The sequence below is a fragment of the Carettochelys insculpta genome, chromosome 6 (genome assembly GCF_033958435.1).
Source record: "Carettochelys insculpta isolate YL-2023 chromosome 6, ASM3395843v1, whole genome shotgun sequence".
Taxonomy (NCBI): domain Eukaryota; kingdom Metazoa; phylum Chordata; order Testudines; family Carettochelyidae; genus Carettochelys; species Carettochelys insculpta.
In genome coordinates, this window is record NC_134142.1 from 55,799,466 (window position 1) to 55,826,009 (window position 26,544).

General features: G+C 38.4%; 1 protein-coding gene across 2 annotated transcripts in view; it reads left to right on the forward strand.

The window, feature by feature from the left end:
- CDIN1 (CDAN1 interacting nuclease 1) overlaps positions 1 to 26,544 on the forward strand; it is a 210,209-nt gene that overhangs the window by 110,470 nt on the left and 73,195 nt on the right. For both annotated transcript variants that reach the window (XM_074998829.1, XM_074998831.1), the window contains exons 9-10: positions 9,800 to 9,865; positions 15,618 to 15,723. In XM_074998829.1, coding sequence (XP_074854930.1) covers positions 9,800 to 9,865; positions 15,618 to 15,723 — 172 coding nt within the window. The remainder of the gene's footprint in view (positions 1 to 9,799; positions 9,866 to 15,617; positions 15,724 to 26,544) is intronic.

A 26,544-nucleotide genomic window follows, 5' to 3' on the forward strand; every position in this document is an offset into this window, starting at 1 on the left:
CGACACTTGTGGAGGCCCTAGTATGGAGTTTGGAATGAGCCCAGAGGAGCAGGGTAGCCTGGACTAAAAGGGCAGCAGAGAGGAACAAGGCCACAATGAGCAGGGGACAGAGGAGGTTTTGCCAGACAGCCTGGAGCTCTTCACCATAGACCTGGAACCGGTTCCCTCCACACCAGTTACCTCCATGCCAGTCCCCAGCCCCCGTGGACCAAACAGTTCATGTGAGTATTTATTCTGCATGCTAGAAATGGGTTGGAGGTAGGTATAGATATGGGGTTGTGTATAGGTACAAGTTTCCTAGCTATGGTTCTGTGCCTCTCAGAACAGTATGTTAGTGTTTCTTGGGATGGAGCTTTTGGCAATCTCCTTGAAGGGCTCATCCAGGTACTCTTGTATGTTTTTCATGAGGTTCTTGGGCAGCCCTGACTTGTTGCAGCTTCTACGGTAGCACACCTTGCCACACCAGGCAACCAGATAACGATCTGGTGTCATGGCACCACACAACATTTTAGCAAATTTTCCAGGCTTTTGGTCTCACAGCAGGAGTAGCTGTTCTTTCTCCATAAGTGTGAGTTTTAGGAGGGTGATGTTATCATTGGCAACGTGCACAAGCATGGGAATTTGCATTTTTTAACAGGTTTCCTGCCCCGTTACATTTGTCTGCATCAGCTGTAGGGTGCGCCATTCCCCACCCCACCCCAACACGATTTGCAGGCTCAGTGGGGCTTCTCCCCCGTGCGCCCCACCCCCGACGTTATTTTGCAAACAGCATTTATTTTGATTTTGCTTCAGGACTCCCCAGTGCCACGTGGCTGCGGGGCTCTGCTGGGCATTTTCTCTCCCATATCCATTTTCATCCAGCCTTCCTTTGGATTTTCTTTTTCCTTTACATTATATTTATTGTACATCAAACCTCCCACCCCCATGCAGATGTCCATGTGGCTGTAATTGAACCCTTCCCCACCATCCCCTACATTCAGCTTGATTGCTGGGGAGGATTGCTGCAGGAACATCCACAAATATGTTTTCCCTGCCACAGGAGACCCCCAGGACACCTGGCAGCTTCCCCTGATTTGCAGCCCTCCCCTTTCCCCGAAAAGCAGACAATTGCTTATAACTTACCATGTCCACAAAGAAATGTGCTGGATAAGTGAAGGCAAGTGATGTATTGTGAAATGCACACTTACCGTTCCATCCTTAATAAGCCATGAGTGTTCTTCAAAAAGTAAACTTTCACTGATGATAAACACCCAGTCCCATGCATTGCACTTCAAAGCACATTGTGTGAATTGTATCTTAATTTTCACCTTCAGCATATGGAAAAGACGGAGACAGAGCACACTAAGCTGACAAAGGACACTGCTCAGTGGTGTCATAGTACAGTTGAGTGGTGTCAGAGTCAAGGAGAGTTTAACAAGAGAATGCTTGACCTCCAGCAGCAGCAAGTGGCAAAGGAGAGTGAGGCTGCTGCAAAGCTCGTAACAGCAGTTACAGAGCAAACAGAGGGCCTTCATTCTCTGCTGCAGCTGCAGAGGGACTCCCAACGCAGCAGTGCAGCAGCTGGTACCTGCTAGCCAGAGTCCCCTGGGAGAAGTCACCCACCCCCCTGTCATCACAGTCCCTGCACACAGGGAGGGAGGGCAAAGATATCCTGTCACTACAGCCTCAAGGCCACTGCAAAAAGCTATTCAGGCACCCTTGAGAAGGTTTCTTTTCCCAGCCACTTAAACCTCTTCTCCCCACAAAATAAAAAATAAAATCATTTCTTTGAGCTCGGTGTGATTTCGTGGCATGCAGGAGTAGTGGTGGGTGGAGGACACAAATCAAGCTGGGTGGCTGGAGTAGGGCTGAAGTCACAGATGGTCACTGATAATCCCTGGTCCGCAGCAGGCGCGCAGCTGAGGGAACAGGGCAGGTTGAAGGGGTGACTGAAGACATAGCTGCCCACCACATGCATTCTACTTACTGCAACTTAACCCCCTTCCACCAAGTATTCATTTGTTCATTAAGTCACAGAATGATTTATTTGCCTCATGTCACAGGAAAACATGGGTAGCATGTGCAATACAGACCATTCATGAAGCGATTTTTCAAAGTGTCCCTTATTGCTGCTCCCTCAGCGCGGCTACTGGTGGACAGTTGTGTAGGCGGCTGCAAGGAAGCCCTGCCTATGGCCTCAGCTTTGGAATTCCAGATTGATGGGAAAGTCTTCTGCCTGGATTTACGTATGTTGTGCGAAATAGCACATGCTGTACTCACTGTGGGGAAGGAGAGGTCCAAACATGTCAATAAACATCTGAACCTCACCTTTAAATGGCCAAAGGAACATTCCACCACCATTCTGCACCTGCTGAGTCTGTGATTAAAGTTTTCCTTGCTGCAGTCCAGGGCTTCCGTATAAGGCTTTATAAAGCAAGGGAGCAGAGGGTAAGCAGGGTAGCCCAATATAACTATAGGCATCTCGATGTCGGCAATCTTGATTTTCTGATCAGGGAAAAAAGTGCCATCCATGAGCTTTTGGTACAGTCCAGAATTTTGGAATAGGTGCGTGTCATGAACACTCCCTGATCAGCCAATATTAATGTCAGTGAAATGATCTTTGTGGTCTACCAGTCCCTACAACACTATGGAGATGTACCCTTCTCAGTTTATATACTCTGAGGCCAGGTACTCTGGGGCCAAACGTGCCATCTGTTGCCCCAGCACAGTTAGGAAACCCCTGGCCAGCAAAGCCATCCACTATTGCCCATACATTTCCCAGAGTCACAGTATTCGTAAGGAGATGCCAACAGATTGCATGGACCACCTCCGTCACCATGGATCCCACTGTAGATCTGCCCACCCCGAACTGATTTGCCACTGACCGGTAATTGTTGGGCATTGCAAACTTTGATCAGTGCCATTGTCACTCACTTCTGAACCATTAAAGCTGGCCTCATTTTTGTGTTGCTGCTCTTCGGGGTGGGCGCCAGCATATCACAAAGTTACATAAAAGTGGACTTGTACCTGAGAAAGTTCTGCACCTGCTGCTGCTCGTCCCAGGACTCCAAAACGATGTAGTCATATGAGTGTGTGCAGGTCTCACGAGTCCAAAACCACCGCTCCATTATCAGCAATGCGTTCATGGCAGCTGTGAGTTCTTGGACCGCAGTTGGGAATTTGCTCTTTCAAAACATTGTCATCAGCATCATCAGTACCATTATGATACTGAACCATCACTAAGCTTTGTAATTGAAGGAGAAATTGCATGACAGCCAGTGCGATTGCCAAAACGATGTGTGCTATGAGTTCGAGCGTTTGGGGATCCATGCTTGCGCTGGAATGCTGCAGCAGGAAAGGCACGATCTCCAGTTTGTTTTTCATGCGGTTACTGGTGCTGTGAATTCTGGGACAGTGCTTGGAATTCTGGGATTCAAACATGAAACACCCACAAGCAACCAGGGCTAAGGCACTCTGAGATAGATACCCACAATGCACTGCTCACGCTGTCGAACTTGCATGGGGCAATGGGGATGCAGAGACTCAACACGGACAATTTCAAGCTTTGTAGACCCTTAATTCGAATTCATAATATTGAGGTTAAATAATCAAATGCATTAAAAATTGAATTTATCTCATAGTATAGACACAGCCTCAGTCAGAATTTTCTATTGAAAGTAAAATATTATAAACAGGCAGGATGTGACCCCAGCCCCCCAGACACTGCCTCCAGCCCTGGCTGTGTTGCCATCTCCAGCCTTGGCTCCACAGATTAATTAGAAAAAGCGAAGGCACAAAGTGAGCCAAGTGCCATAGAGGTTAACAAGAAAACATTCTACAGATATATTAGAAGTAAGAATACAACCAGGAATAGAGTAGGCCCATTGCTCATCAAAGAGGTAAAAGCAATAACAAAAATGTGGAAATGGCAGAGGTGATTAATGCCTACAACAGTGAATGCTGGAAAAATGAGGTAGGAAAATAATGTCTTAAAAATTACTCAGAAAAGTTAAATGTTTACAAATTAGCAGGGCCTGATAGGTTTCTTCAATAGGAGAACAAGAGTGAAAGAAGTAGATGTATATGTAGAGTTAATTAAGGCATTTGATAGTCTTGTGTGACCTTATTAGTAAACTAGGGAAATGGGCTCATAACTGGTTGGGTAACCATTCTCAGAGAGTAATTATCAATGACTCAGTCATGCTGGAAGGGCATAACAAGTGGGGATCCACAGGGATCAGTTTTGGTACCGGTTCTGTGAAATATCTTCATCAACAATTTTGATAATAGCATAGAGTATAAATATGGGCCGTTTCCATACAGGCCACTTCCTTTGGAAGTGGCATGCTAATACGTGGAGTGAAAGATGCTTATGAGGCATGGATGCAAATTCCCCACATCTCATTAGCATAATGTCACGTGATTTGGAGTTCAGAAGTCCGTTCTTCCGGCTTCGAAAACACCGTGTAGAAGCGCGTTCCTGGGGTGGGCTTCTGGAAGGAAGTCCTTCTTCTGGAGGCCCCTTCTTCCTGAAAATTTTTGGGAAGAAGGGGCCTCTGGAAGAAGGACTTCCTTCCAGAAGCTGCCTCCCCCCACCCAGGGACCGCACTTCTACGCGGCGTTTTGGAATCTAGAAGAATGATCTTCCGGCCTCCAAATCACGAGATGTTATGCTAATGAAGCATGAGGAATTTGCATCCGCACCTCATTAGCATCTTTCACTCCATGTATTAGCATGCCACTTCTGAAGGAAGTGGCCTTTGTAGAAATGGCCATAAAGTTTGCAAATTATACCAAACTGGAATGGGTTGTCAGTACTTTAGAGGATGGGATTATAATTCAAAATTCTCTGGACAAACTGGAGAGATGATCTGAGGTAAATAGGATGAAATTCATAAGGACAAATGTGAACTACTCCACTTGGGAAAGAACCATCTGTTTCACACATGCAAAATGGGATGCAACTGCCTAGGAAGGAGTACTGCAGAAAGGGATTTAAGGATCATAGTGGACCACAAGAGAAATATGGGTCAACAGTGTGGTAGTATTGTAAAAAAGAGCAAGCATCATTCTGGAATGCATTAACAGAAGTGTTTTGCGCAAGACCATAGAAGTAATTCTTCTACCCTGCTATATGTTGATTAGGCCTCACTTGAAGTATTGTGTCCAGTTCTGGGCACCACCTTTCATAAAAGATATGATGAAATTGGAGAAGGTTCAGAGATAAGCAACAACAATTATGAAAGGTCTAGAAAACTTGAACTGCAAAGGAAGATTGAAAGAAATGGGTTTGTTTGATTTGGAAAAGAAAAGACAGGGAGGGGACATAACATCTTTCAGATACCTAAAAGGATATTACAAGAGATGTCAGGAAAAATTATTCTCCTTAGCTCCTGATGATAGGACAAGAAGCAATGGGTTTAAATGCAGAATGGAAGGTTTAGATTGGACATTCGGAAAATCTTCCTAACTGTCAGTCCGGTTAAGCACTGGAATAAATTGCATAGGAAGGTTATGGAATCTCCATCACTGAAGATATTTAAGAGCAGCAGGTTAGATAAACGTCTGTCAGGGCTGATTTCGAGCTGGTGCTTGATTCTGTGATAAGTTCCAGGGACTAGACTCGATGACTTCTCAAGGTCCCTTCTAATTCTAGTATTATGGGATTCTGTGTTTGTCTTACTATCTCTAAGTTACAAAAGAAGAGTCAAGAAAATCACTTTCTGCTGTCTCTTCTCCTCGCCCCGCACCACCTGCAACAAGAGCTGTAATCTCTCCATTAGCAATATTTTACTCTTCTTTAAACTTCCAGTATTACCCTGAGTTTGAGAAAGAGGAGAACTGAGTAGGAATTCCCTCTCATGGGCCATGTCTAATCTAGCCACGCAAATGGCCATTTCAAAGTTTACTAATGAAGCGCTGAAATGCATATTCAGCGCTTCATTAGCATGCGGGCGGCCGTGGCACTTCAAAATTGACGCACCTCGCCGCCACGCGGCTCATCCAGATGGGGCTCCTTTTCGAAAGGACCCCGCCTACTTCCATCAGCTCATGGGAATAAGGGGACTTCGAAGTAGGTGGGGTCCTTTCGAAAAGGAGCCCTGTTGGGACGAGCCGCACGGCAGCGAGGCGCATCAATTTCGAAGTGCTGCGGCCGCCCGCATGCTAATGAAGCGCTGAATATGCATTTCAGCGCTTCATTCGTAAACTTCGAAATGGCCATTTGCATGGCCATTTCGAAGTTTGGGGCTAGTATAGACATAGCCCTTGTAAGCAGAAACCCTCACACTCCATGTCTGCTTTTCATTGGTTACCAACCACACTCCCCACTGAAACTTAGTGCCAATAATGAAGGTTCCCCATAAACTAGAACTTTATGTTCTGCTATGTGCTGCTGTCTTCCTGGTACAACTTGTCGTGAGGGAAAAGTGGGGTGGATGTTAGAGGCAGAAAGCCACAGGTGAAGCCTCCAAGAATTTGAGCCATCTTTTGATTCTTAGCTACAGTGTCCTTCTCTAGCCCACCTGTAGTCCAGGAAACTTGACCAGTTTCTCTGCTGTAATTTTAGATCTTGCAGGTACTGCCCCTTCTAATTCTGCGTGGAATCAATGGGAGCCTAACTTGTATAATTCCTGGATCAAATCTGTAGGGAGATTTAATTTTTTCAATGAGCATCAATATTTCATTTGGACAAAAACAATTAGACATGTAGGCTATAGTATGGTTAAATTGGAAGTCAAAACCTTGTTAAAACCCCTTAGCCAGTGGAAAACCATTCCCTAGAATACCCAGTAGGCTTTTCAAGGCTGGTTTAACTAGGTAGCCAAGGCCCAGATTCTACATTCCTTCTGCATCCTTAGGGACCTCTGCCTGGGGACCTCTCCTGAAAGCTGGAATTCCAACCATTTCTCTCCTTCACATAGGGAGTAGGTGAGATAAGAGTCAAAAATAACTACTCCACAGTAGCCTAAGCAAACAAGCCATTCCCCTTCCTTCATCCTGGCAGGCAAGTGCCTATCAGTGAGTCTCTTATGGTCCTGTTATCTAGTGTTAGTGGGAGTGGGTGGGATTAGCATTGGCCCACCAATGGGGGAGAGGGAGAGGAGACAAAGGGAGCAGTTGCCCCAGTGCCTGACCTATCAAGGGGATCCAGAGCTCTAGCTGCCACTGCTACTTATGCAGCAGTGGCAGCTGGAGCTCCAGGCCCTGTTGAAGTGCTGGTAGCACTTCTCCACTGCTGGGACATTAGTGCTGCTGGGACCACAGCACTGTGATCCCAACAGCACTAAGGATAACTGCCCTTGACCCTGCCCATTCTGGGCATATGGAGTTGGGCTGCAGTCCCATTTGTCCTGAAGACCACAATGGCTGTCAGCCCTGCTGGATATAGGGTCTGTTACCTGGATGTCATGTCACCCAGCCACATCATAAGGAAGGAAAAAAGGTAGGAGAGAAACAGGAACAAACATCACCATCTCTCAAATATGCAACAAATGTCTGTCTTGCCACTGAATGTGAGAAAAAGTCACCCAAACTAGCAATCTGAGCATTGTTTCCACTTTTGTTGTTGCTGTTGTTTTTGCATACATTTAGAATCAATGCCTTTTGTAAAGAATATTGATGACTAATATGGAGAATTTTTATTTTTGTGCAATACAAAATTTAAAATACATCTTAAGATTCAAATACTATTTTTCTCGTTGATGTCAAATCTACTCAAAAATAATACCAATTGAACTTCTCTAGTTTGGAACTCTCTTGTCCGGTAGCATCTGTAATCCGGCATGATTTTAGTTATCTGGACAACTTGGTGTGGCCAAGTTTCCTATGGGCCCATACAGTTTGTTTACACCCACCAGTCCTGGCTCTCAGTGTTCTGTTCTGATATTTAGCTCTAATTTACCCCTATATTTCTTCTAAGAACCCAGTGAGCAGTGGAAGAGTTGGTAATGTGCCAGACAATGTTGACCTCCTGTGGTCCAGCAAATTCTCTCATCTGGCACCGGTCTGGTCCTAAGGGTGCCAGATGAGAGATGTTCAACCTGTATCATTTTAGGGTGAAAGTAGTTTTTACCTAAGTATCTGAGTATCTTTCCTATTTTCAAACATTAGAATCAGCAGTTAGAAGTAGGGAACAGTTGTCTTATTCTTCACTTCTTCCAGGATGAAGAAATTGTTCAGAATATTGATTGTGTTGTTTTACAGTGTGACTTAAAATGGCTTTCAGAGATTAATATAAAGGAGAGCTTTGTTAATTGACACATCTTATCCATATATTTTATATCTGAGTTTTAAAAGATGGCTTTGCTCTCCAACACCTACCAAGGCTTACCAGTTGATATGGCATTTCAGTGAAGTGCTATGTTACTCTCACTTATTTTCACAATATTTTACAATACACTTAGTAGTACATGTTGTCAAAATGAATGAATAAAGGACATCTTGTTATGCATTTCCCCTTCTGTTTGTTGTTCACTTATACAATAATTCATAACTACCCATGATGGGTATCCTAGTTTTAGGGCAAATTAGTGTGGGTTTATTCAAAAACAAGAAGTCCTGTGGCACCTTTATAGACTAATGCATGTTTTGGAGTATAAACTTTCATGGGCAGAGACCCACTTTGCAGATGCATGAGTAACTTCTAGTTTGGCATCTGAAATATTAACCTAAGAATATTCTTTTTCACAGTCTTTAACAAATGTGCTCTTAAAAATAGAAATGTTCTTGTCATTAAAATATTATTTCAGCTCAAAGTGCTGACCTTTCAGGTTATGCACAAAGTGTTCCAAAACAGAGTTCTGAACATTTGCCGTGAAGCCACTGTCCTACGCTGGTAAATGAATTGGAAATAAGCTACCATATAGTAGGAATGGGCCATTAATTTTAATCAAAGGTGATGCAGAAAGGCGAATGGAATGCATGACAATGTCAACAGCTGAGGAGATGCTAAGAGTCCACGTAGCCTTCCTTGTTACTTGGTTGTGCCATTAGTTGAGGTTGGGTGAAGACAGAAAGCCATGTCTGGAATTGAATGACCAGGTCACTCCAACATCTAATGGAGAAATGATGTTTCAGAAATACCAATATAATGACCTTAGAAGTCAAGGACAACACCTAAAAAATACTGAATTTTTTTTTTTTTGGCATGTGTTGATTTATTTTGACCCCCATGGTTTTGTCTTCCTTGTACCCTGTTGTAATTCTTCAAATCTTCATCTGTTGCTTAAAAGAAGCTTTGGTATTTACAAAGGATTAAGGCTTACATACATTTAAATCTTGAAGAAAATGTACTTGTAAATTTATATACTACTGAACTGTAGAATTTGCCAAATTTTGCCTAACGCTACATGCAAGAGAAATAAAAATATATTTCATTTTTCCTTATATAGTTTTTCAGTTGGAAAATAAAGTTTTATAATTAATTTAGACAGACATCAATATAAAATATGAAAGTAGTATTTGCGGTATTAATAGAAAACTGTTCTGGTTAATTCTAATATGGAAGATTCTTCTTCCCATAAGCAAATATATTTCTTTATTTTGAACATTTTTGGTTACAGAGTACTGTATGACAGTTTGAATTAATGATGTTTATAATGAAGACATAAAAATGCAGAGACGATGAAGAAACATTTTGATATCCATGCTTCAGGTTTGCTAAGAAGGTTCATTTAATCTGATACAGTATTGCATACATATGAAAGATATGTATGACTGCATTAGTAATTCTTGCACTCTTATTTAAAAGAAAATTAATTATACTTCTGTCTGGTTAATAGAACAGTGTTATAAACAATAGTATTTGTTCTCTGTGCAGCTGAAGAACAGCTTCGTGCAAAGGGTTATGACAAAACACCAGATTTTATTTTAGAAGTGCCAGTAGGTAAGTTCTCAAAGTATTTCTGTTAGCATTTATTGTGTGTATGCTTAAATGTTAACATTAGTTAAAAACAACTATACCAGATTATCAAATATTACTGTAAATGTAGCATATTATACATTTCTGTATTATGCATTATAAATATTAAAAATGCTGTTTTGTAGGGATTTCCAGTAGTGACTCAGTAATTGTAAGAAGTGTCTTGTGGATGTGAGGGACTTAAATAATTCTCCTCTACCTCAAAACTGAACTGACCACCACCTGAGACTGAGATCAGAAATATTTATAATGGTCTATCCTCAGAAACTCATGGATCTAGTCAAACTCCAAAATACCTTTAAAGGTAATGCCTCCCAACAAAAAGGACATAGAATGCAAGATCCAGTGAATCTGTGAAATCACTCAGTTGCCTCATTTTGGCATCCACATATTCCCCATTTCTTCGACAGATCTTCATTAATCCTTTGTGAATTGAAAGAGAAGAATCAGGAAAAATGAAAATTTTGTGTTAGTGAAGGAAAACTGGTAGACATAAATCAGTTCTGGCATTCACACATACTGGTGATGGGGCTCTCATAAACTCCTAGATAATCAAACAGAAGGAATTCTCAGGCTTTACAGCTATTCAGTGGAAAAAGTAAACATTTTATCTTCCCTGTGATGGGCATCTAGAAACCCTTCACTAAGATAGAGGTGATCAGAAGACTGGAGCAGTACTGGGCCAGAAAAGCTATGCTCCTCAGGGATTGCTGAGTATGCTCCTGCAGAAAAGGAGCAGTATAAAAAGAACTCCAACAGCTCAGGCAGAAGAGATTCGAGAAGCCTTTTCCTGCAGGAACACTGCCTTGAAAAAGGTGAAAAAACACAGAATGAAACATTCAGGGCTTGTCTATACTAACTCCCTACTTAGAAGGGAGCATGGTAGGTAAGGTGTCGGGAAATTGTTAATGAAGTGCTGTGCTGCATATGCAGTACTTCGTTAAGCTAATTCTCCCCCGTGGCGACGTCGAAGTGTTAACATTTGAAATGCCGACTCTCGTGTAGCTGCAACTAACCCCCCAGTACTTGGAAGTGCCTGGGCAACTTTGAAGTCCCTTTTATTCCTCAAAATTTTGAGGAATTAGCTTACTGAAGTGCTGCACTTCGTTAATAATCTCCCGACACCTTACTTACTGTGTTCCCTTCAAAGTAGGGAGCTAGTGTAGACAAGCCCTCAGTGATCTAGAAAGTGACCCAATGGAAGGTGAACTGATCGGTGAAGCATAGGATAATGCATGCTTTTAGGGCCTTGGCAGAGTAGAGGACCCTGGTCTCTCTACTCATCTCAGATTCCCCTACACATAGTCCTGGGATGGGCAGAGCCAGGAATTTCCTGACAAGGAATCTGGATTGAGCTTCAACTAGAGATCCCAGGCACCTAGGGTGAAAAGAGAGACTGTGGTAGCAGGCATGCACCACTGGGCCTGCTGACCAAACCAGCAAATCCACTACATCCTGCTGAATGACCCTTCAAGAGTGGCCTCCTTAGCCAAGAAGAGTTATTTCCCTCATTTTCAAAACCTAGCACCTCTTTTTTTCAAAGATCAGTCGGTGCTTTTTCAGAGAAAATCGGGAATGCGTGGAAGCACTATGTGAGACCTGAGCCATATCTGTGACTCTGATTTTTGCTTTCCTTGGTGTTTCAAGCATCTGTGACTCTTACTAGCAAGATTGTCAATATCTGTTATGATAAGAGATATGTCACTCTAAATCACGCAATTACCTAGCCAGTATTTAAGGTACACGAACTCAGTACAACATTCTTCTCCACTATGTAATCTTTTATGAGAGAACTTTTGGAAAAGATCCACAGAGCAATGTTCCAGTCTTCGAGTACTTTCAGTATTCTGTACTCCTCCCACTAAATTTTCAGGAACAGAGCTCACAATAGCTGACCATGATGTATTCATACAACTGGACCTCTCCACAGTATTTGTCACGTACAACCATGATATTTTGCTGTCCCACCACAGAGACATCATCTGAGATGCCTTAATTAAATATTGCAAGACCCCACACATTAAGTTGCAATGAGCAGCTGCTTCTTCACTTTGAAAGCTCTCACCTGTACACTTTCAGGGATTTGTCATCTGACCATCTTACTGAAGGGCAAAAATCAGTACTTGGTCCTGCCATGAGGGCAGGGGGCTGAGCTCGATGACCTCTTGAGGTTCCTTCCAGTCCTAGTATTCTATGTTTCTAGGATTCTATGAACTTAAGAAGATTGCGCAGACTGAAACCTAGCAAAAAACAGATGATATCTAGCAATCAGTTTCTTTTATGTTAAACGTAAACACCACTATATCCAACTATCCAGTACGGTGTCTGATGAAACCATGATGAAGAATAACTGATTGCTGTTAAAACATTGGAAGGCTAAAGAAGATGTTGGTTTGGAAACGGAGATATTTCGGGAAAACTTGGCAGCTCTGTAACATCACCTCTTTGGTTGGTTAAAACCATCCATGGGTTTGCTATCTATCTGTATGCCTCACTGTCTCTAGGTATCCGAATAACCGTACAGAACATCTTTTTTTTCATCCCCCCATGTATGCCAGGAGCTAACTCCCCTCATCAGACATTGACTTGACCTCAGAAATGCATATATACTTGATAACGATGATTTTCTCCCTAGATATAAAAAGGCAAACTTTTTTTAAAATGCTACAATTGATGCAGAATACAAGACCTTATCTGGCTTTGCTTCAAAAGCTTCTGGGAGCACATCTCCCCAACTCAAACTTGATGTTTTATTCCTCTGACACTACACTAAGCTAGGCTCTGCAATGATTGGTGTCAGAGATTTTTTCGTCCCTTGGGCATTATCGTCTCCATGGTCCAGGGAGAACAAGCCTTTGGCTGTAAAACATCAATGCAGGCACATGAAAAATCCAAAGTCTCATAGGCTGCCATTTAGCAGCCCCCCCCAACAGTCACTCTGAGTCAGTTGGTTTCCCCGGTAACCTGAACTCATGAATTATTCATGATCTCAGGTTTAAATTCCAAGCCTCTGATTGGCCCAAGGTAAGCTTTTCCAGCACCTTCGGCGACACAGAAGACCTGGTTGAAAGCAGGTACATAGAATCTTTGTATGATAATGACCTTATGAATTATGTATGAGGACAGAGGATAAAAGCAGGGCTCGGCAGCAGTCCTGTGGCCCTTGGGGACACAGACAAGGACTCTGTGACCCAGCACAGGGGAGCGTGGCAGCTCTGCTGCGTCCGCTGAACCCTGAGGTCAGGCTTAAGCCGAAGAAAGAGCTGAAACCACAGCAGCACTCGCCGCACCTGGCAGTGCTTTACAGAGCTGACTAAAATCACTGCAGCGTCTGACCTACCTGCACAGCCCCAGCGACCCAGAAGCGGCGCTGTCCAGCATGAGCGCCTCAGTACCCACAAGCAGTGTGTTTGCGTCTAGGAGTGACAAGCAGACCCTTCGGCCAAACCGCCAGGTGGCGAACTGGCCCTCCACTTCGGTGGGGGGTACTGCGTACCTGGCGGCATAACCTGGGGTCTGCCATCGTCATCAGCGTTCCTTCCACACTATCGCCCATGCTGCCTTTGCAGACAACGACTCACTTTTGACAAGACTTCACTACTGGATTTGACAAGCACCGGATTCAACTACAAAAACATGTAAAATTCCCACTAGGCCCGTGGCGTAGCCTGGTGCTGCATCGCTAATATTGGCATTTTCCACACATTTAAAAGGACATACACCATTTGGGTACCGGGACCCCTTACAGGGGGCAGGGGTCATTCCCCTGTCATGCCCTCTTCTGGGCCAAGGGGAGGGCAGTGCCCGGGGGCCCAACTCCCAGGGCCGGGCCTGAATACCCATATACAAACAATCCAATTTGTACACTTAATTAATAACCCGTAGTTTATTAGTTCAAATTAGTTACCTCAAATAATTAGTATCAGTAGTTTTAAGAAGTAAAGTACTCAAAGTTTAAACCTGTATTTTTAACTCATTGTTATACAACGATTATATTATTACGGTGAAGGCATTTTCTCCCTTACCCATACTTACCTGTACATTTTTCTTTGTGACCAGGCTTGTCTGGCATTAGCCATTTATTGGCCTCCCTGCTTCTAGCACAGCCTGAAGAGAGAGCAGTATCCTCCCAGGCTATCGGTTGGACCTTAGGAGTGACCCCAGCGGCCTCCAAGGTACCTTCCATTTTGGGCTGGCATAGCGACCCAGCTCCAGGTTGTGAGCAAGGAGTAGCGCCCTTGCCCCGCCTTTAAGGAAGCCTATAGGGGTTTGAAATACCTTTACCCTCTTTCCTTTTCCTAATAAATTGGGCCGGCGTAGTGACCCGGCCCCAGGTTGTGGACGAGGATTAGCACCCTCGCTCCACCTTTGAAAAAAGGAAAACTATTATCTTCTCTTATTAACTTACTACTTTGCCTTCCGGATAAAGATATCAATACAGGACAGCTCCATGGATTTGTTAATATTTGTAAGTGTTTAGTCATAGTGCTTAACATAAGTCTAGATATAGTTGTATATAGTTTAGGCTGTAATTTTATTGTTCCAATTGATGACCTTTAATAAATTGTTAATTTGCTTCACTTTAACTTGGTGCATTAGTCTCACCCTTCCATGGTGGCTTCTGCCTTCCAGGGGAATTGGGTGGAGCCCACAGACAAAGCCCGAACTTTCCCTCGCCTTGGGGGACGGGGTGGGGCTTGCCAAAGTCTTGTTATAGGTTCTCTGTGACCTGATACGCAGGAGGTCTTAACCTCCCCAGGTAGCTTTCCGGGTAGGTTGGCTACCCAGGGCCAGCTGAGTCGTAAGGGGAAGCTCGACAATAGGTGCTATGGAAAACTCTACAGATAGATCTTCAAAGCCCTTCATGGTATTGGCCCAAGTTAGCCAGAAGGGGTCTGGCTCATCTAATGTAGGCATAAAATCCCAGGGGAAAGATGGAGCTATCAGTTTCAGGAGTGAAACAATGTTTACACAGGAGATGGGCCTTCAGTGGTGACTGACACACAGTTTGGGAGTTTGCGTCTAGAATAGATCAGAAGGTCTATAAACCTCAGTGCCTTTGGAGAAAAATCACAAAGTCACTTCTTTAACTATCCTTTATACACAGGGGACACAGAAAACATCCCCACAAAATTTATGTCAGCTGACTCCAAAAAGAAAAGGGAGAAATACATATGCATGTGTGGTTGAAAATTTCCAATACTGTGGGGTGAATGAGTTTTGCTTGCTTGTCTGCTCCCTCTTCTAACCCGATTTATGGTACTGAGAAGTTTGTTCACAGTAGCTGGCCTATGTGCCCCTTGCATTCACTATTGTACTTCCAGACCTTTCCTGATACCTGAGTGGGAGAGTAAGGAGAAAATGAGTACAGCTGTACTTCTGTCTGAAGTATTTTGGCTCCTTTTTCATTAAGCAACCATTTGTATTGACTTAAGTACATTTGAAGAACTTGTGGAGTACACAGTAATTTAAAGTTAAATTGAGAGAATTGTATGTAAATAATACTCTGTGATTCTTACATTTTGTTTCCAAAAATATTCATTGCAAATGTTCAGAAAGATTGTATATCAGTAAACACCTCTGCCTCAGGTATAAGTCATGTGGACACTTCTTTGACAACTGATGTGTTCACTAATGTAGAACTTTGCAAAGTTTTTTGTAGTCAGATTTTCAGAGCTTGCATTCATTTTTTATTAATAACGTTTTGTCCACCTAGCTGTTGAAGGACATATAATTCACTGGATTGAAAGCAAAGCTTCATTTGGTGATGAATGTAGCCACCAGACCTATCTGCATGACCAGTTCTGGAGCTACTGGAATAGGTAGGTTTCCATTATTTTTTTTCATAGATGAGTACTAAGTTAAAAGCTCATAAGAATTTCTATAGGTGGGAATATGGTGGTAGCTTTTATTTATGTGTATTATTGATTTAATCATTTAAGTCAAATATGTACTTGGGAGTCTAACATATTGTATTTTAGAATCAAAGTTGCTGAATCAAGGTAAAATGCATAAATATCTGTTGTCTCATAATGATCATCATTTTAAAATAATCTGTCTGTTTTAGAGGTGTAATTAGGATAGTAGACATTGTAGTCAACTATTTTATGACAGGAATTAAGTGTCTCAATTCAGTTTCTCCAAGGTAAAGAAGGAAATTTTATTGTTACTAGTTGTTAAGATTTTCAGTAGTTCTGTGACAGTCAGGATATCAGACGGTGCTGTAACCTGGTCCGTGCAGATTGTACAACAATCAGGTTCCCCATGCCACAAATTAGATTGTCCAGTGACTGCTGTTTATGGCCATTTTTTAGCTCTTGTATTTCTAAGGAAGGGCATTAAAACTTTCAGTTGAAAAGAAGATGGAATAATTAGTTGCATGAGTGTTAGAGAAAAGCAGTTACTTTATACTTTACAGTCTTTTTAGATGTAGAGAACAACATGTTAGGATAAAAAGATATTTTCTCCTCAAAAATGTTTGCTGGTGTAGCACTTGGTTTTTCTTCAATATTATCCTTACAGAAGTCCTCACCACTAACAGCTATACTTGTATTTTGCAATAAAACAGACCATTGCAGAAAGAAAGTTGTAGTAATTTTTTATTTTTGTGCTGTACATGGCATCTGGCCTAATTAGTTTTGGGGTGTATTATTTTGTGTATGTTAATGAGGCACCAATTCACTCTGATATAGAAAAAGTAGAACAACATTTCCTACTGGAAGTGAAGCACATTACAGTTTGTATTGTCAAAATAGTAAAATTGTGTTATACTTCTGTTCATATGAAGAAATGTATAAGTCCCTATGATTCATTTTTTCTGTAAAGCAAGAATCTAATTCCTCATTGATTAAAGAAACTGGATAAATTCTTACGTTATATGAAGACTGTAGCAATCAGCACAGTCACATTAGTAGACTCTTCTGCAGTATGCTAACAAATACATAGATATCAACAAGAGGCAGATTAAATAATAATTCGTTAAGTGTACTGTGGATGATGTACTGCAAACGCATACAAAGTCAAATATAACAATTTACTTTTTCCTTCATTTGCAAGCCTGGATACTGCATCTCTAGACTTTGTAATACAATTTCTTGAGAGTCCCAGGAGAAAACTTGACACTGTTATTAGCTGAAGTAACATTACTATATATAAAGAAGACACTAGTAAAATGTCTTCTTTGACACTGATATTAGAATAATGATAATTCCACATAATGAGAGAGAAGCATTTCTTCTTCTCTGTTTGAATATGAATAGCAAGTCTTTCCTCCAATGAATTCTTTTCTTTTTCCCCTTTAATTTGTAATCTAAACATCTTTAGTCCTGTACTTCTATGTAAAAACAGAACATGAATAAATAAGAACAAATTTCCTATATTTTTAAAGTAACCTCTACATGTTTGGAATGTAAATTTACGTTCATTTCTAATCAATACATTAAATTGAATCTTAAAATACCTATTTATATTTAATAATCATAAGGGCACAATTAAAATAATCTTTGAAGCCCATGGAACAGGGAAGTATGTTTCTGACATATATAAAAATAGAACTTCATAGGATTCAGTTAGCTCTCGTACAGTTTAGTGTTGTGGTATTTTGTTTCCTGGATTAGGAATTACCTATCAGGATTTATCACACAATAAAAAGTTGGGAATTGGAACATCAGCGTGATCGTGCTTATTGTTCCTAAGTTGTTTGAAAGAGTTTGACGTATGTTTGTGTAAAGAATGTTTAAGTAAGAATTTTATCAGTTTGATTGCAGTGAAGGCAAGTTATGTTGCAGGTTTATTGAAATCATTCATTTTTATAACATCAACATTATTTTCAAATAATATATGAGCTAAGAAATTCACACCTAGTATTTTAATAGCCAGACTTAGGGGAAACCTTGGGAGTTGCATTTGTCATGTAGCTAGGAAAACTGTTCATGTATACCTAGTATCCAAAGCTTCATTTAGCAGCCCACACATAAAGAATTGAAAGGTCATTCCTTTTCCTGCCATATGATGGTTTGTTGGCGTATTTTGATACACTGGTACAATGCTTAGAGGTTTTGACCTTACTGCAACACTGGGAGACTTAGGGTCAGTTTAGCTATCTGATGCTTGTAGAATTTCACACGTGCTGGATTTTGGGTTTTTGTTGTTGGATTTTTTTGTTTGTTTTTGTGTAGGGAGGGGCTATCAGAATCAATAAACTAATTTTTAAAAAAGAACATGAATGGTTTTGAAGTTCATGATCACTTTTAGTCAAGCAAATTATCCCAGTCTAAACAGAAAATTTTGTACATTCAACAATTTGCTTCTCAATCCTTCCTTCCTTAGAGTAATTAATTGAGTTTTCATAAAGTCATTGGTCAGTTTGCTAATTTTAATACTAGGAAATGAAAATCTCATTAGTAGATAAAAAAATCTAAAGTAAAAGTAGAGCCAGTTTAAAATTGTCTGTTTAAAGGGAAGATCCCACATGTTCCTTATTTTCAGTGTTATACGTAAATCCTTCTTGTGGCCCTATTGCTTAATGAGACTTGTGAAAAGTATCAAGACCTATTCTGACTAATGTAGTTTGTGCAAGGAATGTGTTCAAAACAAGTAGTCCAGAATAAATATTTCAATGTGTGGGCAATTGATTTATTCTTAACAAGGTGTTTTAGGATAGGTCTACACAGCACAGTTATTCTGAAATAACTATGCTAGCATCTACAGCAGCCATCTTATTTCAGAATTGGCAACTCTCATTTCATGAGGCATAGTGCCTATTTTGAAATATGCTGTAGTGTGTCCAATGGCTCTATTTCTGAATAGCCTCTATATATGTAAAGGCTGTATTTCAAAATAGCTAAGTGCTATTTTGAAATGCAGTTTATATGTAACAGCGTTATTTCAAAATAAGCTATTTCCAAATAGTCATTCTGGAAGTCTTATTTTGGAGTAAGGCTGCTGTGTAGACATATGCTAAGAGTGCTGAACATGTAGCTGTTTCTCACTAAAACCATTGTATGTTAACAGCTACTACAATTACATTAATTTCAGAGATTATTTTAGATTGTGTTACTCTGTATCAAAACCCACTTGTGAGTTGCTGAAGCTAAGAAACAAATCCATATAACTTTTACATTAAAATGGAAAATTGAATGGTAAATGTCAATTAAACATGAATTACTGTATCTTTTTCTATATTAAATGTTTTATACATATATCAAAATAGGATTTTCATTATAAGTGAATTAGAACATATTCTTCTTTGATTGCTGGACTATTGCATTTTTAGCTTTTAAGATAGTATGCAGGCACTATACAGCATTGTTTGAATTATTTTTCTTTATATTTTTCTCTGCACTTTTAAATATTGTCAAATCACTGGAGACTATCACGTAATACAGATAGAGCACTTTCAGCTTCCCCATACATTACTGCAAGGCTTCAGCTTCAATTTCCCTGGTATTTCTCATTCAGATTAGACAAGTTTATTTAGGATATGAGCTGACAGCATAGATCCTGCTATGTTTGCCAAAGGCCTGGTCACAGACACTCCACTATGTCAAAGAATGTCAGTCCTCACAGACTTTACCTTTCAGAACTCCTTGTAATTTTTAATTGACATTTACATCTGACATTTTCAATGTATTTCATATTGTTGAATCTTTATCTACCTAGGAATATCTTTGGAAAAAAACTTCTTATATAAACTATTACATCCTATATTTTACTTTAACAAGGCCACTTGGTTGCTGAAACTCACTACTGCAAACACGTACATGACTAGCAGAACACTTTTAATGAAATAAGGCTTAGAATATATTGTGTATTTGCAAGTTCTATAATATGGTATATTTTCTATAAAACTGAAACTTTTCCATTTAAGTTTCATAGTTGGTTAATTATATTAATATATAGTTTTTCATGTATTAGAACGAGGCAGTGCAGTTGATCATAAATGTCAAGAAGCACTGAACTAGCAGAAGCATTTTGTCACAAATAATGCTGCTTTTCTTCTAATTAGTTAATTTACATTTTACAAATTAAGGACAAAATTCAGACAGAAAATAATCTAGCAGCATATCATTGCTTTACTGACCTGTATTTGTATCTGCCAAATTTAAGTTAATTAGAAATGTAGATGCTGTTTGTTTTATCTGTCAAAAAGCTCATCCTACCAAAAAAAAAAAATCTAGGCACACTTTTCTCCTCGACATTTATCATCTAAATAATAGTCTTGCCAAGATGGCAGCCTCATAATAAACTCTTTTCAGTGGAGTGATGGGTAATGAAGCTTGCTTGTGAAGGCAGCGAAAAATGTTGTCTAGCCAAATGCATGAATATGATGGCTAGAGAATCAGTGGACTTTCTCAGTCATCAATCTTTTTAGTAGCCTCTTATACATCTGAATATTTTGATAGATGATCTAATAATTGAGTTATCTATCTTTCTAACTATCAGAGTTGCATAAAAATTATTCTCACATGCTATTGAATATTAAATGTATTAGGCTTTTAGTAAATTTTTCAAAAAGGGGCAAAAGTTGTAGGAATTTTCTTATAAATGCAGTTTTGTTTATTAATATTAAATTACTGTATACAGAGTTTGAAACTGCCCATATTAATATAAGGGAAAAAATAAAGTCATAAGCCAATTACATACAGGACTTTCACAGTAAGTAAATCAAGTGAAAACAAGAGGTGAGGTGGAAACATTTAAGTAAAGCTTGAGATACAAAGTGAAGTTTGTTTGGTGGTCTGTGCCTGACTAAAGGACAGCAGTCACATTTGATATTACAAATATTCACTTGGTCTTGAAAATCTTTTCTTAGGAGCAGATAAATATGGTGTCAGTATGCATTTCAAACCTTTCAGTCTTTTTGAGAGTTGTTTCTTCCAGGTTAAACATGAGGAAACTGAGAAATGTGTGTAGAAAGTGCCTGCATCATTATTTACCCTCTGAGATAATATGGGATATGAGGCTTCATATTTTTTGAATACAAGAAACTGCCTTCACAGGGCTACAATTATCTGTTTTAGATTGAGAGGGCAATTGAGATTTTTGCATCAGGCACATCAACTTCTTTATATATCAAGGAATCCCTTTTAAGTTGCCAAAACAAGATTTCTTAAGTCCTGTTAAAACTTAGGGAAAATACTCTTAGGTCCTTGAAAGATGTTATGGTGTGGAACTTGGATTTTAATGGGTCAGCTGAAAATCATCATTTTAACATCAGCAAAAATGCTAATACTTTGTTAAATGTTAAAACTAATGTTAATCACAGCAAAGAAAAACCCTTTTGTCATTATGTAGTTTTATTCAAATGCCAGCAATGTACTTTATGTTGAAGGGCACTCAAATGAGCAGTTTAGTTCTTAATTTCCTAATAGTTTATAAAATGCACATTCTTTTAATAAATCCTTTATGACTGTTTTATTGTATGGAATATTAGTGTCTTGATATCTAAATAGGTATATTAGATTGCTGACAGAGATACCAGTGATAAAATAAATTTAAAGATATTTTCTTTAAATGTTGAGTTTATTTTAAATCTTACAGAAATAAATCTTTGTTTACAGTATTGCATAGCACTGATTTAATTCTGCATAAAGCCTGCAGTTCAGTGACTTTTTCCTTTTAAAACTTGGAACTGGAGTGATCAAGATATGGCACTTTTCATCCAAGTTTCTCAGGACAACACAGTAGCAGGGTACAACAAACATATAACAGGTTCCGTTCAATAGAAGGAGATACGTCATTTTTTTTTTTTTAACTCTCTAGCTTGGGTTTTTCTGTTGAACCTATAGCTAAGGTATCTAAATACTTCGTCAGCTTCAGCATGTCAGGTGTCACTGTCATCTCAAGGACTTGCCTACCACCAAAGGTAGAAAAGGGTTTGCAATTCATTACTATATTTAAGCATGTTCCTAATGTTAAGAACTCCAGTATTTACATCATTGTTTAGCATTTGTATTGTGGTAGAATATAACAACCAGGTAGGATCCTGTTGGGCTAGACACTATACAAACATGTAAGAAGTAATCATTATCCCATTTATTTCAGTGGGGCTATTCACATTGTTAGATATATACTTACGTACCTTGCTGAATCAGGTCCATATCTCCCACAAAGAGTGAGGGGTTGCGGTTTAGGCTGATATCTTTTCTATGCACTCAAAATGGCATACAGAAGTTAAATGACTTGCTGAGTGTCACCAGATATTGCAAGAGCTGGGAAGTGAACTGATCATGACCCCCCATTCCTCTTCTTTGACCATCATCATACCATCTTGAGAAGTTGTATTTGTGCTCAAGTATACATTTATGTTTACATTATGTAACCAGATGATATGTAAAAATGTAAAATTTGGAGTACGAACTACATGAGTGTCATTAAAACCCAGAAATATGTCAGTAAAAATGTTAGAATTATTTACCTTATAAGAGGAGTTTATGTAACAACATAAGAGCCTAAAAATTGTTTATGAATAATAAAAATATATGAATTATTCAAAGCTTCTTTTATTTTCTTGACTACAACAGTTTCTTTTGACATTCTGTAAAATAAGTTGTTTTAATTATTGCGTATTTATAAATATAAACATTTCTAAACATGTATGTGTACATACATACGGTATTTATAAATATCTTTAAAATGTTAATATTGTTCTTTAGGACTAGCTTTTTAATCAAGAGTAGCAAACTTCTGTGTTCCTTTTGGTTTGGTCTTTGGTCTTTGATTAGAATGGCCTCATCCATCACTGGTCTTTGATATGAGCACCAAGAAGTCATGTCCTTTTGTTTTAAATGGTAAATATGACTTTGTCATGAATACTTATATGCATTCCAGGATTTACATCTGAATTGTCAAAATGTAACTGCATAGTTTTTATGATGTGTGACATTATTAGTAAAATAAAGTTTTTAATTTGTCATGGATAGGCCTTAGACACTGACATTACAAGGCTGTGTTATCTATGATGCTGAAAATAAAGTTGTCCTTCGCCCACTATTTTTCTAAGATTTGTCGTTTGTCAACAAAAGGCAATCTGCCGCAGGAGGGTCTGTGCAGATATTCCTATTTGCGTGATCTGAGCCTGTCTCTTCAGGTTTCATTATTTAGGTCTGATGTCTAGTTAGTTCTTATCAAAACTAATACCATCTGAAGTACCAGGCTTCCAGTGGTCACAAAGCCAACATCAAAATTTCTTCAGTCTGACTATTATTATTAAAGACAGTATCTCTTTAAACTTGAGCTTTGTTTAAATGTCTGTATCAATTACATCTTATAAATGTATTTCCTTGAAGGTTTCACTCTGTGTGTGTCTGTTGAATATCTGAATTATATGAAGTGTTCCACATTTGTAGTTATAAATATTGAAAATACATGTTCTGAACATGAAGATTTTAAGGTATTTAATTCCCTTTTATTTTAGTTCAGAAGGAATTTAGTGAATGTTCCCATGAACAAGTCTGTGCTTCCCCATAATTGGGTTCATGATGAAAATTATCTTATGACCCTAGAGGTTATGATTATACTCTTGTTTGATTTCTTTATGTTGTGGCATTTCAAATAGCTAATAGAGTCCATCAATTTCTTTCAAAATTTCTAATTAGAGTTTAAAACCAGGAGGAGTAAAAGGAAATTATTCTTCTGACTTGAAAAAATGATTAAATTTTGTATATCTCTGTATGGATTTTGCTTCTTATGCATATGATTTTTAAATTGCAAACAGTCTGTTACCTAACTTGCTGAACAGTGCTGAGTGCAACAGAAAGCGAGTTTTCATTTTTTTTCCCAAAAAGAAAGCTGTTTTGTGCCCTTGAAACACAGTCCCAATACACTGAGATTTTTGTCCTATGGTGAGTGAGAGTTTCTGAGACACTGAAGCTCTAACCCAACTTGAAGAAGGCAATGATGGCAGTGAGCTTCTGTCCAGAGTTAATCAGCTGCAGAATTTGTAAATTTCGTATGTGTCAAAGTTGAAAATGTTAGCACTCTAATAGAAGCTTGAAAAGGTTAGATCTGATAAAAGCCGTCAGCAGTTAAGGAAAATGATTTATGGGACTGTAATGACACAAAATGCCTCATTTATCACTCATCTATAGAGAGGTTAAGGTTTTTGTGTCATACTTTAAAAACTTGACCACTTAGAATTGTCAAAATAGGTACATAATTGCCCATCATACATTTCAGTTTGAATTTCCTTCACTTCAATTTTGGTAATTTTATCTGATTACTGTTGTGCTTCCTGTATCATTCCTTTTAAAGTCATATTTCATATTTGTTTCAGACTGTTTGGTCACTAATCTGTTACAGCTTTTATTAGCTAAATATTGATCTCAGTACTATACAAATATTGTTAATTTACATTTAACCTAACTTTTCTTTTCAGTTAACATTTAATTTTCTTTTGTGTTAACTCCTAATGGGAATTAGTAGTGTTTCAGATCTCTGAATTATTCTGTATACTTCCCCTTAAAATTATAGTGCAAGATTTAAAAGATGAGTTATTAATATGTTTACAGTTCCAGTAATTTTACTTATAATTTAGCTGGACACACATTAAACTTATGCAAAAAACTACCAGTTCTATTAAATTATCCTAATAACAATAATGTCAGGAGAAATACTAAATGTTGTACTTTTTCTTGACTAGATTCATTCAGAATAACAGCTGGCATTTTTCCTGTGCAATTTAAGAAAAAACAGTCCACAATTTTTGAATTAATTTTGTCTTTAATTTCATTTTAAAGTGTTTATGATATTGTCATAATGATGTTAAGCTAATAGAAACAAAGATATGGATTTATTAGAAAACTAAGAAGAAGATTAAAATACTTACAGCATTTTCAAACTTTAAAAACAATGCTAACGTTGTCAGTTGGACTCAGAAGGACATGATACAAAAATTAAATTGACACTTAACATTGGTTTGTTTTTTTTTAACTTAATTTACACTATTTCTTTCAAGTATACAATCAAGCAGGAATAAAAGGACAGTTCAAACTGAATAACTTCATTTATTTTATAGAACAAAAAATAAACTTACATTTTTGTCATTTTCCACAATTTATGACCCCGTTGTACAGTATTTTGTTTGTTCAGCGATGACCTTCCAAGTTCGATTTAAAAAGAAGTCAGAAGCATTTGTCATGTCTGCGTGATCTTGTCCAGAGGTACCTATTGTAATTGTAAAGGACTAATAACATTGTTCATAATATAACACTCTGGCAACTTTTGCAAAATTATTTTTTATTCTTGTCTGTCTTAAAAAAAAATAGCTTAGTCTTTGTCTAGTGCAACATATCTTTTAACATTCAGTCGAGACAACAGCATAAAGAACTTGCACCACAGAAACTAGATTTACTTGTAAGGGATATTCTAATCTCAAATCCATATAGAATATTTCCTAAAACACTTCTGTGGCTAAAATACACTTTTTACTTTACATCCTGTATGTAATTGTTTCATAGAAATGTTCTGAGTTTAAACCTTCTGATTTTTTTTCCTCAGTGTGAAAGAAACTTCTTAATATCACGATTGTGTTAAAAAAAGGTGCAGTACATTAAGCAAACAGTTTAGAAGAACTGCAGTTCCACAAATTCATGTTTGTTCTGTTGCAACATTTTATAAAGTGTATGTCTATTGCTCTAAATATATAATGGTAAATATTTATTACTATACATTTACCAGGTTTGTTGTAATTACCATATGGTAATTCCTTCCATACAATATTGTCCTCCTCTCACTCCACTTTTCTTTATCACATTAAAAAAACTATTAAAAACTAAAATATTGTTGACAAATGTGTTTAATATAAATGTTTACCTTTCTTGTTGGATAGCTGACAATGTAGCACTATTGTCAAACTACCATCAATCATTTATCAGGACAGCAAAACAAAACCTTTTCGTCCATGCACTCTGTAAATTCATTATGTGATTTCGAGAGGACTTTTTTTTTTTCATTTACCATTGAGACAAATGTATGTTGTATATATTTGTGGTTGCTAAATTCAAAATTGTCTCATTTCATGATTTTTAACAGTGTGCTCTCTTAACTACTATGAAGAAATGTATTTAAATGCCTTAATTACAGGGCAAGAAAAAGAGAAAGCACAAGTCTCAGCATATGATCTTTCAATTGTTCACTAAAGGATAAAGAGAGCATTCAAGCGTGGTTTAGTTAACTGTCAGCAATAATAAAATGCAAGGTAGTTTGTAGAGCCTTTAAAGACCTTTCAGAGAAATAGATTTAATTAAAAAGTAAAATTGACTTTTTGTTTCAAAGAAATTTAAAGTGTTGTAAAATTTCACAATGTTAATACATTACAAAGGATGAGGAAAAGTCTTATGTGAAACTATTGTTTGATTCACAGAACAGCAAAATATAATCTTTATCTTTCAATTTTGAAACTATATATAATGTATTAGAATACATTTCTGTGTTTAAAAAATAGAATAGTTTGACTTGTTCTGTAATTTTGAAAAAAATCTGCTGCCCTGTTTATCATGTCAAAAATTAGATGAGCAATTAACATGCTACTTTATAGGTGTCTGTCTAGAATGAAATGTAGAAATGATCGGCATAATTTAATAGGCATTTCGCTCAAAGCAATGAGAGTGTGTGTGTGAGTGTACACACTAGGTACATTTATT